This window comes from Podarcis pityusensis (assembly GCF_964106645.2).
Source record: "Podarcis pityusensis genome assembly, chromosome: 7".
Taxonomy (NCBI): Eukaryota; Metazoa; Chordata; class Lepidosauria; order Squamata; family Lacertidae; genus Podarcis; species Podarcis pityusensis.
The window spans coordinates 28493733-28512163 of record NC_138031.1 but is presented as its reverse complement, the minus strand read 5'-3'; the positions used below and the strand labels follow the sequence as shown (position 1 = coordinate 28512163).

Below are 18431 nucleotides of genomic sequence, written 5' to 3'. Positions count from 1 at the left end.
CTACCACCATTCACATGAGCAACTTAAAAAAAAAGTTCCTAAGATAATGCAGAAAACTAATGAAGTTTGACTTCTCCAATGGGCATCCTCCCCCCCCCCAAGTGGGAACTGTTCCTATTGCTAGAGGGAGGGGTAGGCCTTGCCTAAGGCTACTTAGTAGAGATAAAATCCTCTCTCCCTGCTGCTTAATCTTAGGATTCAGTGCTTACACTTCTTAAACTGCTGGTCCGTTTTGATTTGGCTTATTTGAAGAAACACATTCACACAGGCCCAGCTACAGCCCATATAAGGATGGGTCATAGCATTAGACGTTTGCCTGTTTCAGAAAAAATGTAGTGAGGTCTAAGTCCTGTTCAAAGCAGTGGAATTTCTCCTGCTTTAGATAGGACTCACATAGCATTGATCAGTCATATTTCACTAGAACAGGGCAGGTATGCTTATCCTCAAGCTTTAAGGAAAATCTTTCAACAGCAATCAGTGTGAGGATTCACCCCCCAGCATAGGGAAGTAGTAATTTTCTTCTTGAGTCTCAGATGACAAGCAGATAACAATCTAGATTTGCCAGTTTTAAGATGACTGAACTTCATTTTCCGATACCCATGGTGGGTCATGTATGTATGAACAGACTTCACTAATGTGTTGCAATGAGAGAATCAAAGTTGGTGGGCGTCTGTACATAATTTTGCCTAACCTGCTATTTGACAACAGAAACCTAGAGGTAGGTCGTGTTCCTTTGAAAATGTTCAAAGGTAGGACATGAGCTCCCTCCAGTGTTTAAAGGTGGGATTGCAGCTGATTTGATCACATCCAACCAGCCCCTATTCCTGCTTTCATGCTGCTCAGCTTTGTGCTTTTGTGTTAATAATTTGTCTTGGTTCTTGATATGTTCTTTATCAGCATATGGGGGGATTTTTGCTAGTTTGCATGATTTTTGTGTATGCTGGGCAACTTGCTTTGTATTCTAGCCAGACTCCCTCCAGTACTTTTTTTTTAGACTGTTTCACCCTTTCCCTTTTGTTTTTAAGATCCTAGAGCCCATTTTTCCTTTAGATTTTTTTGGCATTCTCAATTGTCCAACCTCTGCTTTGAAGACCTCCAATGAGTGGCAGCCCACCACCTGTAGAGATCCTTTGTTCCATTGTCCAACTGCTTGTACCTCCCAAGCGGTTTCTCCTAATCTAGTCCACAATAACCTGTATGATTAGCTCTACACTTGTGGTTAGGTAGTAAAGCACAAGCTTTTGCCATCTTCCATGTGAGATGGCTTCAGGTATTTCAAGAGTACTATTATGTGCTACACCACCCTCTCCAGGCTAAACACACATTCCCTTCAACTTCAAAGGACTTTTCCTCCATACTTTTTGTCCTTGCTGAAACCTGTTCCTATTTGTCTATAGCCTTCTTAAAATGTGGTGCCCAGAACTGAACATGCAAGACCAGGTTGGACTATTTTACTTCCTTGTTCAAATACATCCGGGAAGGGGAAACTGTGGCCTCTAGATGGCTTGATTCCAAATTTTGTCAGCCTCGGCGAGTATAGCCACAAGTAAGGGAGATGTTGTAGCTACTTACTTCAGGCACAGCACTACTTAGGAAGATTTAGGGGGGTGGGGTGGGGAAATTGTGATCAGGCCAAGCTTCCTTGTTACACATACAGCACTGATTTCTATGGCAGCAATCCTTACCGTTTCCCTGCAACAATTAAAATAGGTAGAGCTGGCTTGACAGGTTTACAGAAAGGATGAGCAGTTTACACTATCTCATGTGTCTTTTTGTAGATGAACGTGTTTCGATAATCTTAACACTGCAGGCAATGGAAGATCATACACTTGTAGAAAGGAAATTTGGCTAAAGTAAATACAGTGGTACCTCGGGTTAAGTACTTAATTCATTCTGGAGGGCCGTACTTAACCTGAAACTGTTCTTAACCTGAAGCACCACTTTAGCTAATGGGGCCGCTAATGGGGCCCGTGCAGCTGGAGCACGATTTCTGTTCTCATCCTGAAGCAAAGTTCTTAACCTGAAGCACTATTTCTGGGTTAGCGGAGTCTGTAACCTGAAGCGTATGTAATCCAAGTTACCACTGTATCCCAGGCAAATTTCAGCATTTAATCTGGATGTTTCAACTGTCAGCAGCCACCAGACAATTTTGTAAATAGGGATGAGTTGTAAAACAGGCTGGCTTGCTTTATTTGTGGTATTTCTACACCACCCCACTACCAGAGTTTTCTGGATGGCTAACTTGCCCATGGTGATTTCTGTCTTCAAGGGAGAGAAACAGACACCCCACAAAACTGAAAAGAGAAGGGACAATAAGGTGCCCCATACTGCGTTTAATGGCAAGTGTTCCTTAAGCATTTGCTGCATCTTTAGAGCCTGTTGAAAGGCTCTGAAAGAGGTAATGCAAGAGGTCTTTCTTATATAGGAAACCACACCAGGAATACACAGATCACCCTTTTAGGGAACCAGTTTATTTACTGCATTGATACAATGCCTTCCTGCCAAGGCACCCGTGGTGTTTTACAATTTAATACTAAAATAGCTGATAAAAAGTGAAGTTGGTGAAGGGGGAAGGGGAAATCCAACTGGAGCGGGATCTGACGTTATCTCTGCCTGCTTCCCTCATTCTCTTGATTAAGGGACCTCCTCTTCTGACAACAAGGAAGCAGTAGCTCATTCTGCCAAACACCAAAAGGTTCAACAAGTGTCCTGGAGTCTATCAAAATTAACCCCAGAGAGGGTATACTTACTCCCCAAGGGTAAACAAATACCCTTAGAAATTGCCATGGGCATGTATTTCTCAACATACATCACTCCAGGAGTTCCTAGTGTTGGACCCATGGGTGCAGTTTCACCCTTGAAGTCTTCCCCAGCACTCATGAAGCCTCTGTCCATCTTGCACCCTCGGTGATGAGGGTGGTTTCCTTTTTTTCCCCCTTTGAGAAAGGAGCAGCAGGAGGAAGGTAGAAGCATGACATTCTGCACTTCCTCCTTCAGTTTTGTGTGCTATTAAAGGCTCAGGCCAATTTTACTGGATCTGACACCCATATCCATTGGAAATCATGCTTCCTGTCTCTTTCCAGGGTAGTGAGGGATAGAAGTGATGGGGAGGGGCATCCATGGTACTCACTCAAAAGCCACAATATGTCCATGGGTCTTAAAAGATGGACAGGCCCAACATTATTACTTCCATTAGGATTTTTTAAAGTTGGTGTTGGGGCTCTGAAAAAGATAATGAAAATTAGGCTGTTCTTTTCCCAAGATAATAGCTAGTGAGAGTTCAGCTCCAGCAAGTGAAGAACGGATTTAGAAGCAAAAGATAAACAATGCCTATAAGAAAATTTTACAACTGCTTTGCTTTGGAACAGCATATTTTATACATATCCCCTCCATCTCTCGCAATATATATTTCACACAATAATAGAATTTCCTCCAGTTAAAGACGTGGCCATTTCCATAGCACTAGGCCTGTTTTATGTGTTTGATTAGTAAATAATAATAATAATAATTTGTACCCCACCCATCTGACAGGGTTGCCCCAGCCCAGTAAGTATATCATAGCAACACAAAAAATTTCAATGATCTTGTCACAGAGAATTTAGCAATTCCACAGCTTCTTTATGTACCTGAAATGAAAAAAGATGAAAACTTCAATAGTGTCTTCCCACCAAGACGCAGCCATACCCACAATACTCTCTTGGTTAGGCATGGATTTCATCTGCCCTCTGGGAAGCAGCAAAGCAGGAAAAGGGAGTTGTGGGGCAAGTGTGTGATTGAATCACCTTTCTCAGTAAGGACATCAAAAGAGGGGGAAATGTCTCAGCAGAGGTATACTGAAAACATTGCCAATGCATTTTCCAACTGCACTCATGCAATTCATGGGGTGCTGTTGCATTTTGAAGCTGGAGGCTTCGAAGGGGCACTTTGTCATTCAGCTGTGCACAGGCATCATTGCATTCTGCTGAAAGAGGGATCTTTCTACCTTTTGTAAAGATAACCCCCCCCCCCCGCTGCAGACATCTTTTTTCACAAAGTCTCTGGAGAAAATGAAAGATAACATCTAAGAGGGGTTACTAAGAATTAAATATATGCACCCCCTCTCTATGACAAATATTTTTTACATGTCTTTGATTGTGAAATCTGCCTGCCCAGCTTTCCACTGGTATAATGCAGGCCTCAGCTCGAAAAAGGGACTTCCATCCCTTCCTTTAGAGCCTAACGTTTGACATTAGTTGGAATTCTGCAGTTCTTGGCTCTGACTTTTATTTTTATAATTGAGCAAATGAATGCCAAATACATCTTGCTGAAGCCCTACAAGTGAAGACCTGTGTTTTGTGTGTATGTGGAAATTGAGTGCAAAAATACCAAGAGCTACAATAGTGATCAGTGAGAGCTCCAGATGACACAGTTGCCTTCACTTAGCCTGTGAATCTGTCCCCTTTGCAATGCTATTGTTCTTTTCTTCTTGGGGGAGCTACCCATTTCGGCTTAGTAAGCATATGCAAAATACATTAGATCTCCCACTTTCCTCCAATGACTATTACTCATCAAGGGCACTGGATTGAAGAGCCAGAGTAGTCGAGCAACCGTTTGTCATCTTTATTTCTATGAACAGAAGATCCTGCCTTAATTCGTAAGGGAACCACTGAGGTAAAGTAGACTGCACTGGCGGAGGAAGACCTGGGTTTAAATCTCCACTTCTCTATGAAACAGAGCAACCTAGATCAGTAAACATTTTAGTGTAACCTCCCAGAATTGGAAGAAATGGAAGAAATCTTAATCTGTTCTCTCCTGAGCTCCAGGGAGGAATGACTATATACCACTGTGATAAGAATCATAACTAGACTGTAAGATTTATGGCTTTCTAATCAATTCAAGCTCCTTCCCATGAAAAAAGAAATTTCATCCTCATAGTTTTAAATTCGGCTTCTTGGCAGGAACACTTGGAAATTTACTTAAAACTATATGAACATTAGGTCAGTTTAAAAACACTGCTAATTCTCCCCATATATACTCTGATGGATTGTTAGCACACTAAAAGGCAAACAATTTGATGACGTGTTTATATAGCTTTTTCATTTTGAACACTTATTTCCAAGCACATTCTGAATATACTGCCCTTTGGGGATATATAATAGGAGGAGGTTCAGAGTATGCTGTAACTCACTCTGCAAAAATAGTTGAAAAATACAAGGAGTTTCTTTAGCCAATAGTGACAATGGCCACAATGCTTACCTGCTTATCCTCCTCTGTGTGTGACAGCCGTTCTTTTGCCTTTGATAACCACAGAAGGGCCATTTTTCTGTTGTTCAACTTCATGTATGTCTTTCCCAAGAAGAGTAAGTTCTTACTATAGAAATTTGGCTCAACTGCACAAAAGTGACAACAGAAAGATTTTTACTATATAATATTGTAGTCAATTACATATTTGAGAATGCAGCAGAGATTTCTGCGTATGCACTTCAGGCAACACTAACATGACCAGTAAGGTTTTTGCTTTGCTGCCTATTGCATATAAGCTGCACCAGATAACCAAAATGTACTAAGAAATTTTGCAGATGGTTGGACCAGATGATCCCCGGGGTCAACTTCCAACTCTAAAATTCTATGATTCTATTATTCTGGGAAAGGAAACATTTTCTTCCTGCTTTACGCCAGAAATAGTCAATTTCTACTTTCTCTCAAAACCAAAAGTAAAAATTATTGACTTGTATTCAATGCAGTACTAAGCAACAGCCCTGTGGGCACAAGGATTTACACTTGATCAATGGAACTTCCCCCAAATCTGTTCTGGAGGGTTGGGGAAGACCCAGAACAGATTTAGGGTGTATGGGGGGGGGTCAAAGTTGAGAAAGGGACAGGGCCTCCTATCTGTCCATCACCTGGCATCATAGTGACATCAGGCAATGTTTCCCAAAGCGGACTTTCAAGCAGCCCTTTGTAAACATCCATTCATGGGGCTTTCGGACACCCCTCCCACATTTCCATACTCCCACTTACCCCAATGTGGTGGGGGAGGGGAGTCATTTGGAAGACTTGAGTAAGGTATGATCCCACCACCCAACAGCTGATGGGCAAATGGAAGTGTGCCTCACTCAATCAAAGAAACAACCAGGAGCTTGAAGCTCCCAGTGGTTCTTTTGACAACAGGTGTTCGGCAGATTGGAGTGGCTTTCTGAAACTGGCCTCTTAAGGCCAAACAGGCAGGTCTGGAGGGTCCACAGATCCCTACCTCCTTCCATAAGGAATTAAAGATTGCTGTCAGAAAGTTATGTTTGTGTTTCCTCCCTGTACAAGCGGTGTATCTACTTACAGAAAAAGATATATGGAACTTTACAGAGATGTTTTAATACAGAGTTAAAGGCGAGGCCATAATATTTTTAGCAGGCTTTTACAAATGAGTCTTGGATATGGGGCTGATCCAAGTAATTCGTGTAGGATGTTTGCATGTTTATTGCTGTGAAATATTACATGTTATCTCGTTTCCTGCACCATTTGGAAATGGCTAGGAAAACCCACCCCAAGTTTTCCATTTGAGAACTAATGGGATCCTATGATGTGGGAAAAGTGAAGAGAACACATATAACCTAGATCCTTGTTTCAGCTTCTAGAGAAGGCAAAATGAAGACCTCTATCCAGGTTTAATGTCTCAAATATTTCTGAGGTTAGTTATGAATAGTAGAGCCTTTTACACTTCTTCCTGACAAGGTTCTACTTGTGCTTTGGTTTTCAATTTTAACAGTCCATGCACAAAGGATATCACGTACTCTACAGTGCTACGTAACTTACCATCTTCAGCCTTCTGGAAGTAACGTAAAGCCTGCAAAATATTGGTATTAAAGTTAGAGCATGGCTGAAAAATAACCAGAAATAAACAAAATCCCTCTAGCAGTGGGGTAAAATATTCGAGGGAATAGCCCCCTGTGTAAAGTAATTGCTATGTTTACGAATCCATTCTGTGAAATGGGTGTGCGCTTCAAGTGTCCCCCCCCCCCGAATTATACATTTTTAGAAGAACATATTTATTTACGAAGTATAGTTTTAACCAGATGTGGGGAACCTGTGGCCTCCGCGTGATGCTGGACTCTAGCTCTGACTGGCCCCAGCCAGCAAAGCCAATTGTCAGGGGTGAACAGAACTGTAGTTCAACAACACATGAAGAACAGCAGACGCCTTCCCAATTTGTTTTGTTAAACAGCTGTCATGAATATAGCTACATTTATTTTTCAAAATCTCTGGTTCTGTCAGATCATTATGCTCATGTTTATCGCACGACAACCTTACAGTTTAAGATGAGTGCAACCTTCCACACCCTTTTCATTCTATGCTTTAATTATAATACAGTAACCAAGAAAAATCCATGCATAGCCTGTTGGGGTACCATACCTCTTCATAGGTGGAGCTGGGTGGCGTTGAGAATAAAGCTGCAGCTATTTTGCTCTGATACCATGGCATGTCAGCAAACGTATAACACCTACAAGAAATGCAAAAGGACGTTGTATACTTTACACCTTGACATTTTGTATGCATGTTTGGAGAATGTTTTCATTCACTTTTAGGTCAACAGAACTATACAACCAACAAAAAACATCACAACACATTGGTTGACTCAACATCCTACAATAATAAAAGTTATAAATTATCTCAAATGTCTGTATTGGTTCACTTCAGTAAATCATTCCATAAGCTCAAATGACGTTTAGTTCAAAATTTGACTACAACTCTGCCATGAAAATAAGACCCTTGAATAAGACATTATTAGTCATGCAGGACAATCTTAAAGGTGTGAGATACCATCTATAAAGAAGCTTTAATGAGGTTCCCCTCATTTTAGACAACACCGATTTTAAAGGTAGTTTTCCGTAGAGCAATACATTGCTCATTAGCACAAACAAGATGTTCAGTTTCTATCAGATTTATACATTACTGAAACTATACTTTTATATGACAGGAGAATAATAATAATAATAATAATAATAAATAATTTTTATTTGTATCCCGCTCTCCCCAGCCAAAGCCAGGCTCAGAGCGGCTAACATCATATAAATAAGACAATATGCATAATACAATATATAATATGCAAATAAAATAACATTCAACATTCAGTAAAATAATATAAAATAATATTAAATATCAGCATTTCAAAATTAAACAGAAATCCACTCAACAATTACAATAAGTAATTTCTAAACTCCAATCAATAAAACAACAGCAAACCACAGTGCACAACATAATACAATACAAAATAAGAAGCAGAGACTGGAGGGTGGGGCAAGGCAGGTGGAAAGAGGCCTTGCCTGATGGAGTCTCCCCCCTCACAGTTCTTCCTCCAGGCATAGCTTCCTTATGAAGAATCCCAGGACCAGGGGGTGGGGCAAGGCAGGTGGAAGGAGGCCTTGCCTGATGGAGTCTCCCCCCTCACAAACGATAGTATTTTCAAAAGCGGTGAGAGTTCTACATGTCTGAGCAATCACCTCTGGCTTCAGCATAAAGCCCATATTATTGTCTACCTGAAATCACATGAGGCCAAACACTCTACCAGGCTAACTCTCCAAGGTTGCATCCCAAACAGATTAATTCAGTATAGCACACCAAGTGCCGCAAACACAGAAAGAACGTAGCAGTCAGCTGCAACCAACTCAGACAAATGAATGCTACCCCACCTATTCTACAAGTGAAATTTTAAAGTCCAGTGTCAGTAATCAGCCTGACTTAAGCGAAAATTGTTTCTCAAACCCCCAAAATAAAAAGAAGGACACAGGCATCCCTCCTCATAGGGCTAACAACTGCTTCAGGGGGATATTTAGAGCAGGAAAACGGTGCAGGAAAACACCTCCAGATTAAACAACAACTCATGTTCCTACTTTTAATTACAGGCAAAGAAGTCCAGGAGAGTCAGGCAGGTATCTCCATCATGTGCAGGCATCCTTTCCAGGCTACAAGGAGGGTCTCCTCACAAGCTGGAGGCACCGAGGGGCTTTGTTGAGGCTCTTCAGGTCTCTCCCATTTCTGGGTTTCTGGCGCCACATGTATGTGCGATCACAAGTGATTCTGAATGCACCTGGGGGGGGGGGGGATGCCTGTAATTCTCGGTCAGGCTGCTTCAAAATGTTTCTGGACACCCATGCCTTCTCAGCAAGCATCAGAAGAAAAAAGAATAAAGACAAAAGCTCCCAATCTTGCCCCCCTTTCAAGGATTTGATCAAAATGGCCTCTTGCCACATGGCCATATTAATGTCTTTCAGGGCAGCAATAGGCAGGGTTTGTGGAGGGCCTAACAGGGAAGTGTACGCTAATGAGTTTTCAATTTCTTATGCTAATGAACAGAAATATTGAGCCACTTATAACCATTAAGCAGAGCAGGAAGGAGGTGATTCTCTTAAGAGGATGAACAGGAACTTGGGAAATCGCCAAAAGCAATTTAGGTCTCTCAACAGGATTAGGCAGCGTGTGGCAAAAAAAAAATGTGAGTGGGGAAAAAGTGTTCTGTATGCAGTCTGACCAAAAAAATCAAAGCAATCCATGTAAGAAGCAGAACACATCATGTTTCCTGAGACTCCAAAATGGGAATGTTGCTCTTTTGAAAGTGGAAACTGAGCTGTGTTTGAAATGGTGCCCAAAACGTCTTGGAAAATGTTTCGGTTGCTGTTAATTTTCCCATAGTATTTATCTGTGTATTATTTTGAATACATTATTAAGCATTCTATTTTCATTCTAAACTATCTAGCTACAGAATTCCACAGGGGCCCAAATGGTAATGATGGGTGGAAATAGACTTTTGTTTCCATCTAGAATACTAATAATGCTTTGCAATGCCTTATTGCAAACTTGTCTATATCGGCACGGTTGCCAATACAAACTTGGTTCATTGTAAGAGGGCGTTTTATAATGCTGTTTATAAGCCAGTGCCAAGAGAATCAGGTGGAATTTGCAAAGTTTCTGTCCAAACATTTTGTATTTCATTAACAGCGGTGGCACAAGTATGATTTTGCTTAAAAATCTTACCAAATGCCCATAAGATGAAGTGATGTAGCATCCTTTGGATTCAGTTCTATCGCTTTCTGTCAAGGAAAGGCAACAAATGAAAGCCTATCAGGGTTTTTTTTTAACACTAACCCCATAGCCTCTATTGCTCCCACAATCACCCTTCCAACCTGCAGCAATGCCTAGATGATATTCCTGAACCTTTTGCCTGTCTGAAGAAAACACTGCATTTTACATTTAGGTTTCTGGTGGAAGGAAATATCCTATTTGTTCAATAATATTTAGCCCATTACACCTTTGCGGTAGATCAATTATTAAATACATAAATTATTAAGACTGCTTTGAGTTAGGCCTATTATTATTCCTCCACCAAACACTGCTCTTTAAAGGGGCACTATTCACATTTAAAGGTTAAATTTAAGTCCATTTGCTGTAGTAATCCTGAGGAATCTACGGCCTCAAACACGTTCACATCCTTCTCAAAAAAGCATTCCAGATGCTCAGTCTCTTTCTCACACATTTATTTAAGCTTTAAAGGTCTTTGTTTATACTGAGACCACATGAAAGTTTAAAATGGCTTGTATGCCTGGTCCTTAAATTCACGTTTGTAAAATGTGTCGAACTAGTTCCCTGTGTTAGAGCAAATAACAATCTCTCCTTTGTGCTGTGTTTAAGTTTGGAAACATTTCTGATAAATAGTTGGAAGCTTGTGCTACTATCTATCTATCTATCTATCTATCTATCTATCTATCTCTATGTACAGTATCTATCTATCTCTCTATCTATATGCCAAACACTGAACAAACAGACACAAGACAGGAAACTTAATTTTATATACCTGGAAGTGTTCTTTGATAACAAAAGCATTGGTAATTTTTTTCTTTATTCCTTCATAATCTCCCACATCACTGAGGCAGATTGCATACCACTAAATATAAAGGAGAGGTACATAATTGAACTTAGGAGTACTGAGATTTTAGTGATTTTTAACAGAAAATATGCAATTGCTATTATTCTGCATGTTAGGAAATACAAATTCTCTATCAATTTTTAAAAATAATATATGAAAAGATTTAGTTCAGTAATTCTGCTATGATTTAAATCACCAGTCACAGTTATTTTCAAGAGGATGAGTTTTCCCACTGTTACTGCTGTTGGGTTTCTAGACATTTAATCCTAACAAAGTTCAAATTAACTGAAATAGGCCCATTTCCATCCCTTATAATTTTATTTATTTTGAAAAATCTATAGAAATTGTAGCCATTCCCCTTTCTATTACTATATGGCTGGGAGCAAATGCTTATTAAATTGTTCTGTCTAGTTTACTATCAAGGAACAATTGGGAGGGATCTCATCTGGGGAGGACTGGGACCTTGAAGAAAACCTCAATATACCTGAAGAGCCGTTAAGCAGCCAATTCACCCCACAACATAACTCTAGATCCAGACTTACACACACACACACACACACACAGAGAGAGAGAGAGAGAGAGAGAGAGAGAGAGAGAAAGAGAGAGAGACCCTATGGGAGACACTGAACTGGCAAAGGAGCACTCATCTAGCTGAAAACAAACCGAAGAACCAGAGGTCCATTCAGAAAGAGGGGTCTACTAAAGAGGAAGAGCCACCAGATGTATCCTGTAGCCCAGATGATGACCAAGAACAATCAAATTGTCTGTTTTAGCAAAAACAACAAGAAAACACACACAAGCCTCTCAGTCTCTGCCTGGCCTTTGTGAGAAAAACAACTGCCTCTCCAGAGCTGCCCTATTTCCAGTTCTTATCTATGTTTTCTTGGAGTCTATCTGTCTACAGTAATAGCTATTGCATTTGATCCTGAGTGGATCCACCTCCGGTCAGGGGTTGCCTTTGCAGGATCTACACTGCCACACCCTCGTCTTGGAGCCCAGTAAATGGAGTGAGCCACACTTACCTTATGCACACTGAAACATGATTTCTCTTTCTCAAGAGCTTTTGTGGCGTAAGCAAGGGCCTCATAGATCAGCTGCTTCTTTTTCTCTGCCGAAGTTTGACTAAGCTGAGCCACGTCCCGTGATGCTCGTGCCAGGCGCCACAACAGTTGTGCATTCTCACTAGTTATAAGGAAACACAACAGGATGCACTGATCATTACCAGGCCAGAGTTAATAACCATCGAAGAAACATAACTATAGTTAGGTCAGGGATGCTGTGGGCTCATAAGCTATTTCCCCTCATGTGCGAATTCCCCAGCCCATCCCCCAACTTTTACTTTCAGAGCTGGCCAAGGGGCAATTAATAATTTTCTGCACCAATAATGACACTAAGCACATTTAGTTCCATATGCAACCACAGTTAGACTCGGTTTGTAAACTGCCATTTGAGTGACCCATGGTTAGCAAAAGCAGCAATATGTAGATAGTCTGCATGGCACACTAAGCCTAATGTTGGCTTAGAAAGGCTGAAAATCTACAAGTTCCTAGAAAGGAGCACCCAGCTGCTTTGCTCTTCCCTGGGTCCTTTTTGCCATGCTGCTGTAGTTTATCTCTCACTAGGAGCAAGCTGCAGCCAAAAAACAAACCTGGACTGCAGCTCATGGTTAGTGAGGAAAGGGCTGAACTAAGAGCCTCAGTTTGGATGACTTGTAAGGCCAAATCCTGGCTTAGCAAAAAGGATCAAGGACAAACGAAGTGGGTGAAAGCTTCTCTCCAGGAGCCCACATGTGTGCATGGTCTTGTTAAGACAAGATTTGGCTTAGTGTGTCATGTGTGCCAGGCCACTGATGTACTGCTGTACATCAATCTAACTGCTCAAATAGTTTTGGACCATGAATAGCAGCAGAAGGCAACCTATATGGGCAGTATTCTACTAACATGTCCCATCAGCATAAACATGTTTGCTTGTGCAATGTGGAGGGGAGGAGAGAAGAGGGGAAGAATGTTCTGTTGCACTAGCAGAAATTCTTGAGCTGATGGAACAATTACCTTACCACTGCATTGGACTCCACTCTATGATCCGAAATAAGGTTTTGATAACACGCCTTGAAGTAGAGTCTTTCAATTAAAACTAAAATCTATTAAAACAAGCAGCTTCATAATAGCAAACTTCTCCCTGAAAAGAACTACAATAATTTCTCAAATGCTTTCATCTGCTGCAAAAGAGGCTTCCATATCTCTCCTTTTTTCTCACAGCACTTTAGAGTTTTGGTGGGGAATTTTTACCTTATTGTTACGAGGTTGCGCTCGGTGGGTTTTTCCTTTCTCATGAAACATTTCTCAATTGATTTTCAACCTCTACAACTGCCTACACTTCCTGATATGAAAAAGCCCTGAGCTAAAATCAAAGCATGGGAAATTAGGGAGGCTGGCTACCAAGCACATAAAAACACTGTGAATTGCTGATTTTGTCTTTAAGTGAAGTTCTACCTTAAATAAATAAAAAATAAACACCCCATGCAGATTCTTTTAACAGTAAGAAAAGTCTTCAAAGTAAGCACAAAAAGCAACAATAAGCACACCCTCTATGTTTACAGGAAAGTTCAAATGAAGATGTGTGGTTTTCCCCCCAGGAAATGTGGACACGCAGGAAGACTGCAGAGAGCAGACAACTGAAAGATGATTTGAGAAATGAAAGAAAGGACCACCTTGGCCACATCCCACAATATTATTTTTCTAAAATCTCTTTTCGCAATTTTAATGCAATATATTTTCTCATTAATTGATAAAAGAATGGTTGATACAGCACTACTTTTCTCAGCCCAGTCCTAAATACCACCTGCCACGGGGAAGTTCTTGCCCTCTATTACAGAGTTGTTGGAAGAATAACTAAGAATTCGTGCAGCATTTCGAATACTTTTGACATGCTGACTGTTAAGTCTTATCACAATAGCACTAGCTTGGTATTCTTGTCTTCATATAGGAGATGAGACTGCATGTGTTGGGGAGTGGAGATTTCATGTTACAGAGGGGAAGTGGGAGAATTGAATTTCCTCCCGCCAGATGCAGTGATGGTCATCAATTTGGATGGCTTAATGAGATTATTAAGGCAAGTTCACAGAAGACAAGGCTATCAATGGCTACTAGCCATGATTGCTGTGTTCTACCTTCACTGAATATGCCTCTGAATACCAGTTGTTAGGAATTACAAGTGGAGAAAGTGCTGCTTGTAGACATCCATACACATCTGACTGGCTATTGTGAGAACAGGATGTTGGAGTATGATTAGATTCTTAAACAAAATGATATCCATGGCTGCCCTAAATTTGACCAGTCAAGTATATCCTTTAAGAATTATCTCCCCTGTCCCATTATGTTCTGCCCCACAGAAATGGCTGTCCTCATAAAAAGTGGCAGGTGCGACCAGAGTACAGAGGGAGTCTGCTACAATCACTTACCTGTTTTTGTATTGTTCCAGCAACTGATAGAGCTTTTCGGTTTCCCCACTCCCATATAGGTAGTCTGCTTGATCTAGGACTTCATTAACTTAAGGTTGGTTAAAACAGAAAAAAGTGTGACTATTCTATTCCATCTTTCATGTATAAATAGCTCTAAGAGAAGAACAATTCAGCTAAAGTTAAATAGCACTATGTCTATTTCCTGCACAGTGAAGAATTATTACTAAGTGCCACACTAACTATGTTATGCAAATAATATTGGTTTCTTTCCAGTAACAAACTGACAGGAACAAGATTTGAATATCAACAGGGAGTTGCCTGTTTTATTTACTTGGTTTTTTTGGAGGGGAGAGGGCATTTTGTCTATCTCTTTTTTGAATGGGTGTTCTTTTGGAATGCTACCTAGTTTTTTGTACTGCTTGTTTTGTATTTTTGTGTGGGTTTTATCTCTCTCTCTCGGTGTGTGTGTGTGTGTAAAGCGTGCCTACTTCTGTTACTAGTGTTTTGTTTGTTTTGGGTGTGTCTGTGGGTGTTTTGTCTGTTTGGGGCTTATTTCTAAGCAACACCAATTTTTCTTCTTCAAAATTGTCATTTTTAGGGTGCTCACAATAGTACAGGACTTCTGCATACTGCTAATCATTATTTGCTGGCACAAAAGCCAGGGGAGTTGGAGAGAACAAAAGCAACTGAGATATTGTTATTATTTAGTCCATTTGTTTGTCACTTTTTATGAAAAAAATACAGTGGTGCCCCGCAAGACGAATGCCTCGCAAGACGGAAAACCCGCTAGACGAAAGGGTTTTCCGTTTTGGAGGTGCTCCGCAAAACGAATTTCCTATGTGCTTGTTTCGCAAGACGAAAATGTCTTGCGGGTTCCTGCGGGTTTTTTTTCCTTCCCCCCCTTTTCCCAAGCCGCTAAACCGCTTATCAGCTGATCGGCTAAGCCGCTTAACAGCTGATCGCTAAGCCGCTTAACAGCTGATCGCTAAGCCGCTTATCAGCTGATTGTTAAGCCGCTTATCAGCTGATCCTTAAGCCGCTTAACAGCTAATCGCTAAGCCGCTTATCAGCTGATCCGCTAAGCCCGCTAAGCCGCTAATACTGTAGCGCTAATCCACTAAACCGCTAATGGGCTTGCTTTGCAAGACGAAAAAACCCGCAAGACGAAGAGACTCGCGGAACGGATTCTTTTCGTCTTGCAAGGCACCACTGTACAACAAATACACTTCGAGTGAACAAAGTGTACCAGAAAGGAAGTATGACAGATGTCTAAATATCAAGGTGTTTAATGAAATAAACTGTATTCATAAATGTACGATAATATGGAGCAAACTGTTTGTAAAGACAAATACAGTATACACTGAGTTAGATCCGGGGAATAACATGAAGAAGAGGGCGGGTAAAAGTTGACTTTCCTACCCCTTTCCTGCTCATGGAAAGTGCCTCTGCCCTTCCCCCTCAATGCCCCCCAACATAGCCCAACCCATTGAGAAGAGGTCCCTAAGCTTTTTCAGGGGCTGCCAGGAGGAGGAGGGGTGTGAAAGTCAATTGCTGCCAGCAGCCTTATGAAGGTCTCTATCTGGATCATATTCATAGGTTTTTCATTTTTAAAAAATAAAGCATTGCAAGTTATATCACTATTATTACAGAACATCCTGTTATCTAAATATACAAAAAAGCAAGGACTACAGCAATGGAGATAATTCTGCTAAACAAGACCTTCTGGCTGAGCTTACATATCATCATCATCATCATCATCATCATCTTGCTAACTAATGCTCCTTTTGCTGACTTCATTTAAGCCTGTTATTACCCGACTTCTTTGGACTGTTAAGTTTCTGAGAGCTTTCAAAGGGTCAAAAAGCACACTGCAACCATAGTGGCATAAATATCTGATAGCTTAATTTCCATTTTGCTAAAGCAACTGATCATAGTCTTCATTATATTTCACTTACAGCTTTGGAAAAAACAAATACAAGACAGGAGTTTAGAAAAAGGATCCTATGGTAACTAGTTTTACAACTGCCCATCACAATGCACAAGCAACGCTAAGCCAAACTATGGCTAAACATGAGCATGTAAGCATGTGTATACCCACAGTAGAAATTGGTACTTCACTCCACTGCAAGGCACGCTGCTGCTGCACTACCCAGAGCTAACCCATGGTCTGGTATAGCATCATGTTCGAAGCCATGTGATTTGTCTTGTTCCATGAGCTGTTGGCATGGTTTTTTCTTGGCTTACCACTTGCAGTTTGGTGGGGGAGGGGACACAAGTCAAAAGCTCATGCTCAGACATAACATTAAGCCAAACAGGTCTTAGCTCTGGGTAGCATAGCAAACGCAGGACTCGGGAAGGAACACCTTCATATTTAGCAATGACTTGCTTTAGTGTTTTGTAAAAACCAGGCCTCTGAATTCCTCAGCTTACCTTTGACATCAGCATGAACCACACTAGAGTGAGAGATTAGTATGTATGCTTCATAACCCAAGTAGGACAGTGCTGAGAATGCAACTCCTCTTCTGAAAAATCTGGACTGTTCTAGCACCTAACAAGAGAGAGACAAAGGCTACAATCCTAACCATATTTAGTTGCAACTTGAAAAGAAACATTGCATCTACTCGAGTAAACACAAGTTAGACTGGGCTGTATGCATACAAACGAAGTCCTGTAAGTTAGGAAGGCACTCTCATTTTACAAAACTTTCAGTTATGCTTATTACCCAGTACAGTACTAAAAGATGGCTTGGGTTACTTCTGTGAGCCCAAGGATATATGTGCAGTGCAATCTTAGGCATGCTTACTCAGAAGTAAGTACCACTGTGGCTCATTCCCAGGGAAGTGTGAACAGAATTTCATGTTTAGGCTTAGTCTTGATGTAACAAAAAACTAAGATTCTTTGTACGTCTGAATCCAACCAGGCATTAATCATAATCAGAAACATGATTTGAAGTTGGGTTTTGTATCTTGGATTATCCTACTACTTGGTGTCCTTGTTTACTCCTAGCTTGTTGCGTCCCCACTATCACAGCCTACCTGGTTATAGAGACACAAGGGCTGATGCCCCCAAAATTAAACCACTTGGGTGTCTAAGAGACTTTTGTTGGCCCTTTCTCAGACCTCTCCCAATTTTCTGTCTACCTGGCAACAGGCTCCTTTTCCTGCCCACCTGTTGGCTAACAAGCCCTCCCTCTCTAGTTCAGCCAACTACCTTCACAACAGTATTGCAAGGAGGGAAAATTAAAAGCAGCATGGATACGTTAACTCAAAATATAAATGAGTATGTTTAAAGCAAACCTGTGATCTTAGCAGCTACGTGCAATAGGTTTAACAGATTTAACTGGGCAATCTGCCATGCTGCGACCTGCCTGTTTCCTTTTCATATTCAAAAGAACTGTTTTAATGTGAACACATGTTCTTCAGCTTCTTCACCATTAAAGTGAACATTACGAACTCCATACGTCTCTAGTGCTCTTACCCGGAAGAAACCAAACTCAGCTTGCGCTGCCGTGGGAATCGGAGAATTGTAGAGTTGGAAGGGACCCAGAGGTTCAAGCTAATCCAACCCCCCGCAATGCAGGAATCTCAACTAAAACATATGACTTCCCTAGCCGAGGAGCGCTCAACTATAGTTGCCACAGCCCGCCCTCAAAGATATAGGGGGGGGGGGAGTAGAAAGGGAGGAAATAAGGCGCGGGGGAGGGGGGTGTTAGAGAGTAAACCTTCACTCTAAAGCCGAGATTTCCACCGACAAGTTTGGGGTTTTTTTTTGCAAGGCCGCCGTCCCAGAACACACTTTAAAGGAGACATTGGGGGGAGGGGAGCAAGGAGAGAAAGCTAAGGATGAGCGCACGTCGGAGCGCAACCGCACCTCGCTTCCCCCTCCTCTTCGCCCCGAAGCGACTTGGCGCCGCCAGCCGAGTCTCGCCTTCGGAGCCCCGCAGAGGAGCGGCGTCCTCACAGCGCAGCCTCCTCGGCGCAAAAGCCGCGCTGCAGACGCCATAGTGGAAGCCTCTTGCCCTACTCTCCCCTCCCCCCCACCAGACTTCCACCCGCGCCGGAAACGCTCTCTTTCCCA

General features: G+C 41.5%; 1 protein-coding gene across 1 annotated transcript; it reads right to left on the bottom strand.

Moving 5' to 3' along the window:
- Positions 1 to 2454: 2454 nt before the first annotated feature.
- RMDN1 (regulator of microtubule dynamics 1) lies at positions 2455 to 18395 on the bottom strand. Its single transcript, XM_081013598.1, has 10 exons — positions 18225 to 18395; positions 16785 to 16902; positions 14355 to 14442; positions 11917 to 12076; positions 10823 to 10912; positions 10006 to 10061; positions 7387 to 7474; positions 6790 to 6820; positions 5236 to 5369; positions 2455 to 3626 (listed from the first exon to the last, which is right to left on the bottom strand). Exons 1-10 carry the CDS (start codon positions 18354 to 18356, stop codon positions 3588 to 3590), a joined length of 936 nt encoding a protein of 311 aa, XP_080869724.1. The 5' UTR covers positions 18357 to 18395; the 3' UTR covers positions 2455 to 3587.
- Positions 18396 to 18431: the final 36 nt, after the last annotated feature.

Excerpts from the sequence above, each read along its gene's own strand:
- RMDN1 (XM_081013598.1), bottom strand. The coding sequence starts at position 18,356 with ATGGCGTCTGCAGCGCGGCTTTTGCGCCGAGGAGGCTGCGCTGTGAGG. Across the intron at positions 14,443-16,784 it reads GGTTCATGCTGATGTCAAAG|TTAATGAAGTCCTAGATCAA; the intron begins GTAAGCTGAGGA and ends ACCAACCTTAAG. Across the intron at positions 7,475-10,005 it reads CTTCATCTTATGGGCATTTG|GTGTTATACGTTTGCTGACA; the intron begins GTAAGATTTTTA and ends CATTTCTTGTAG.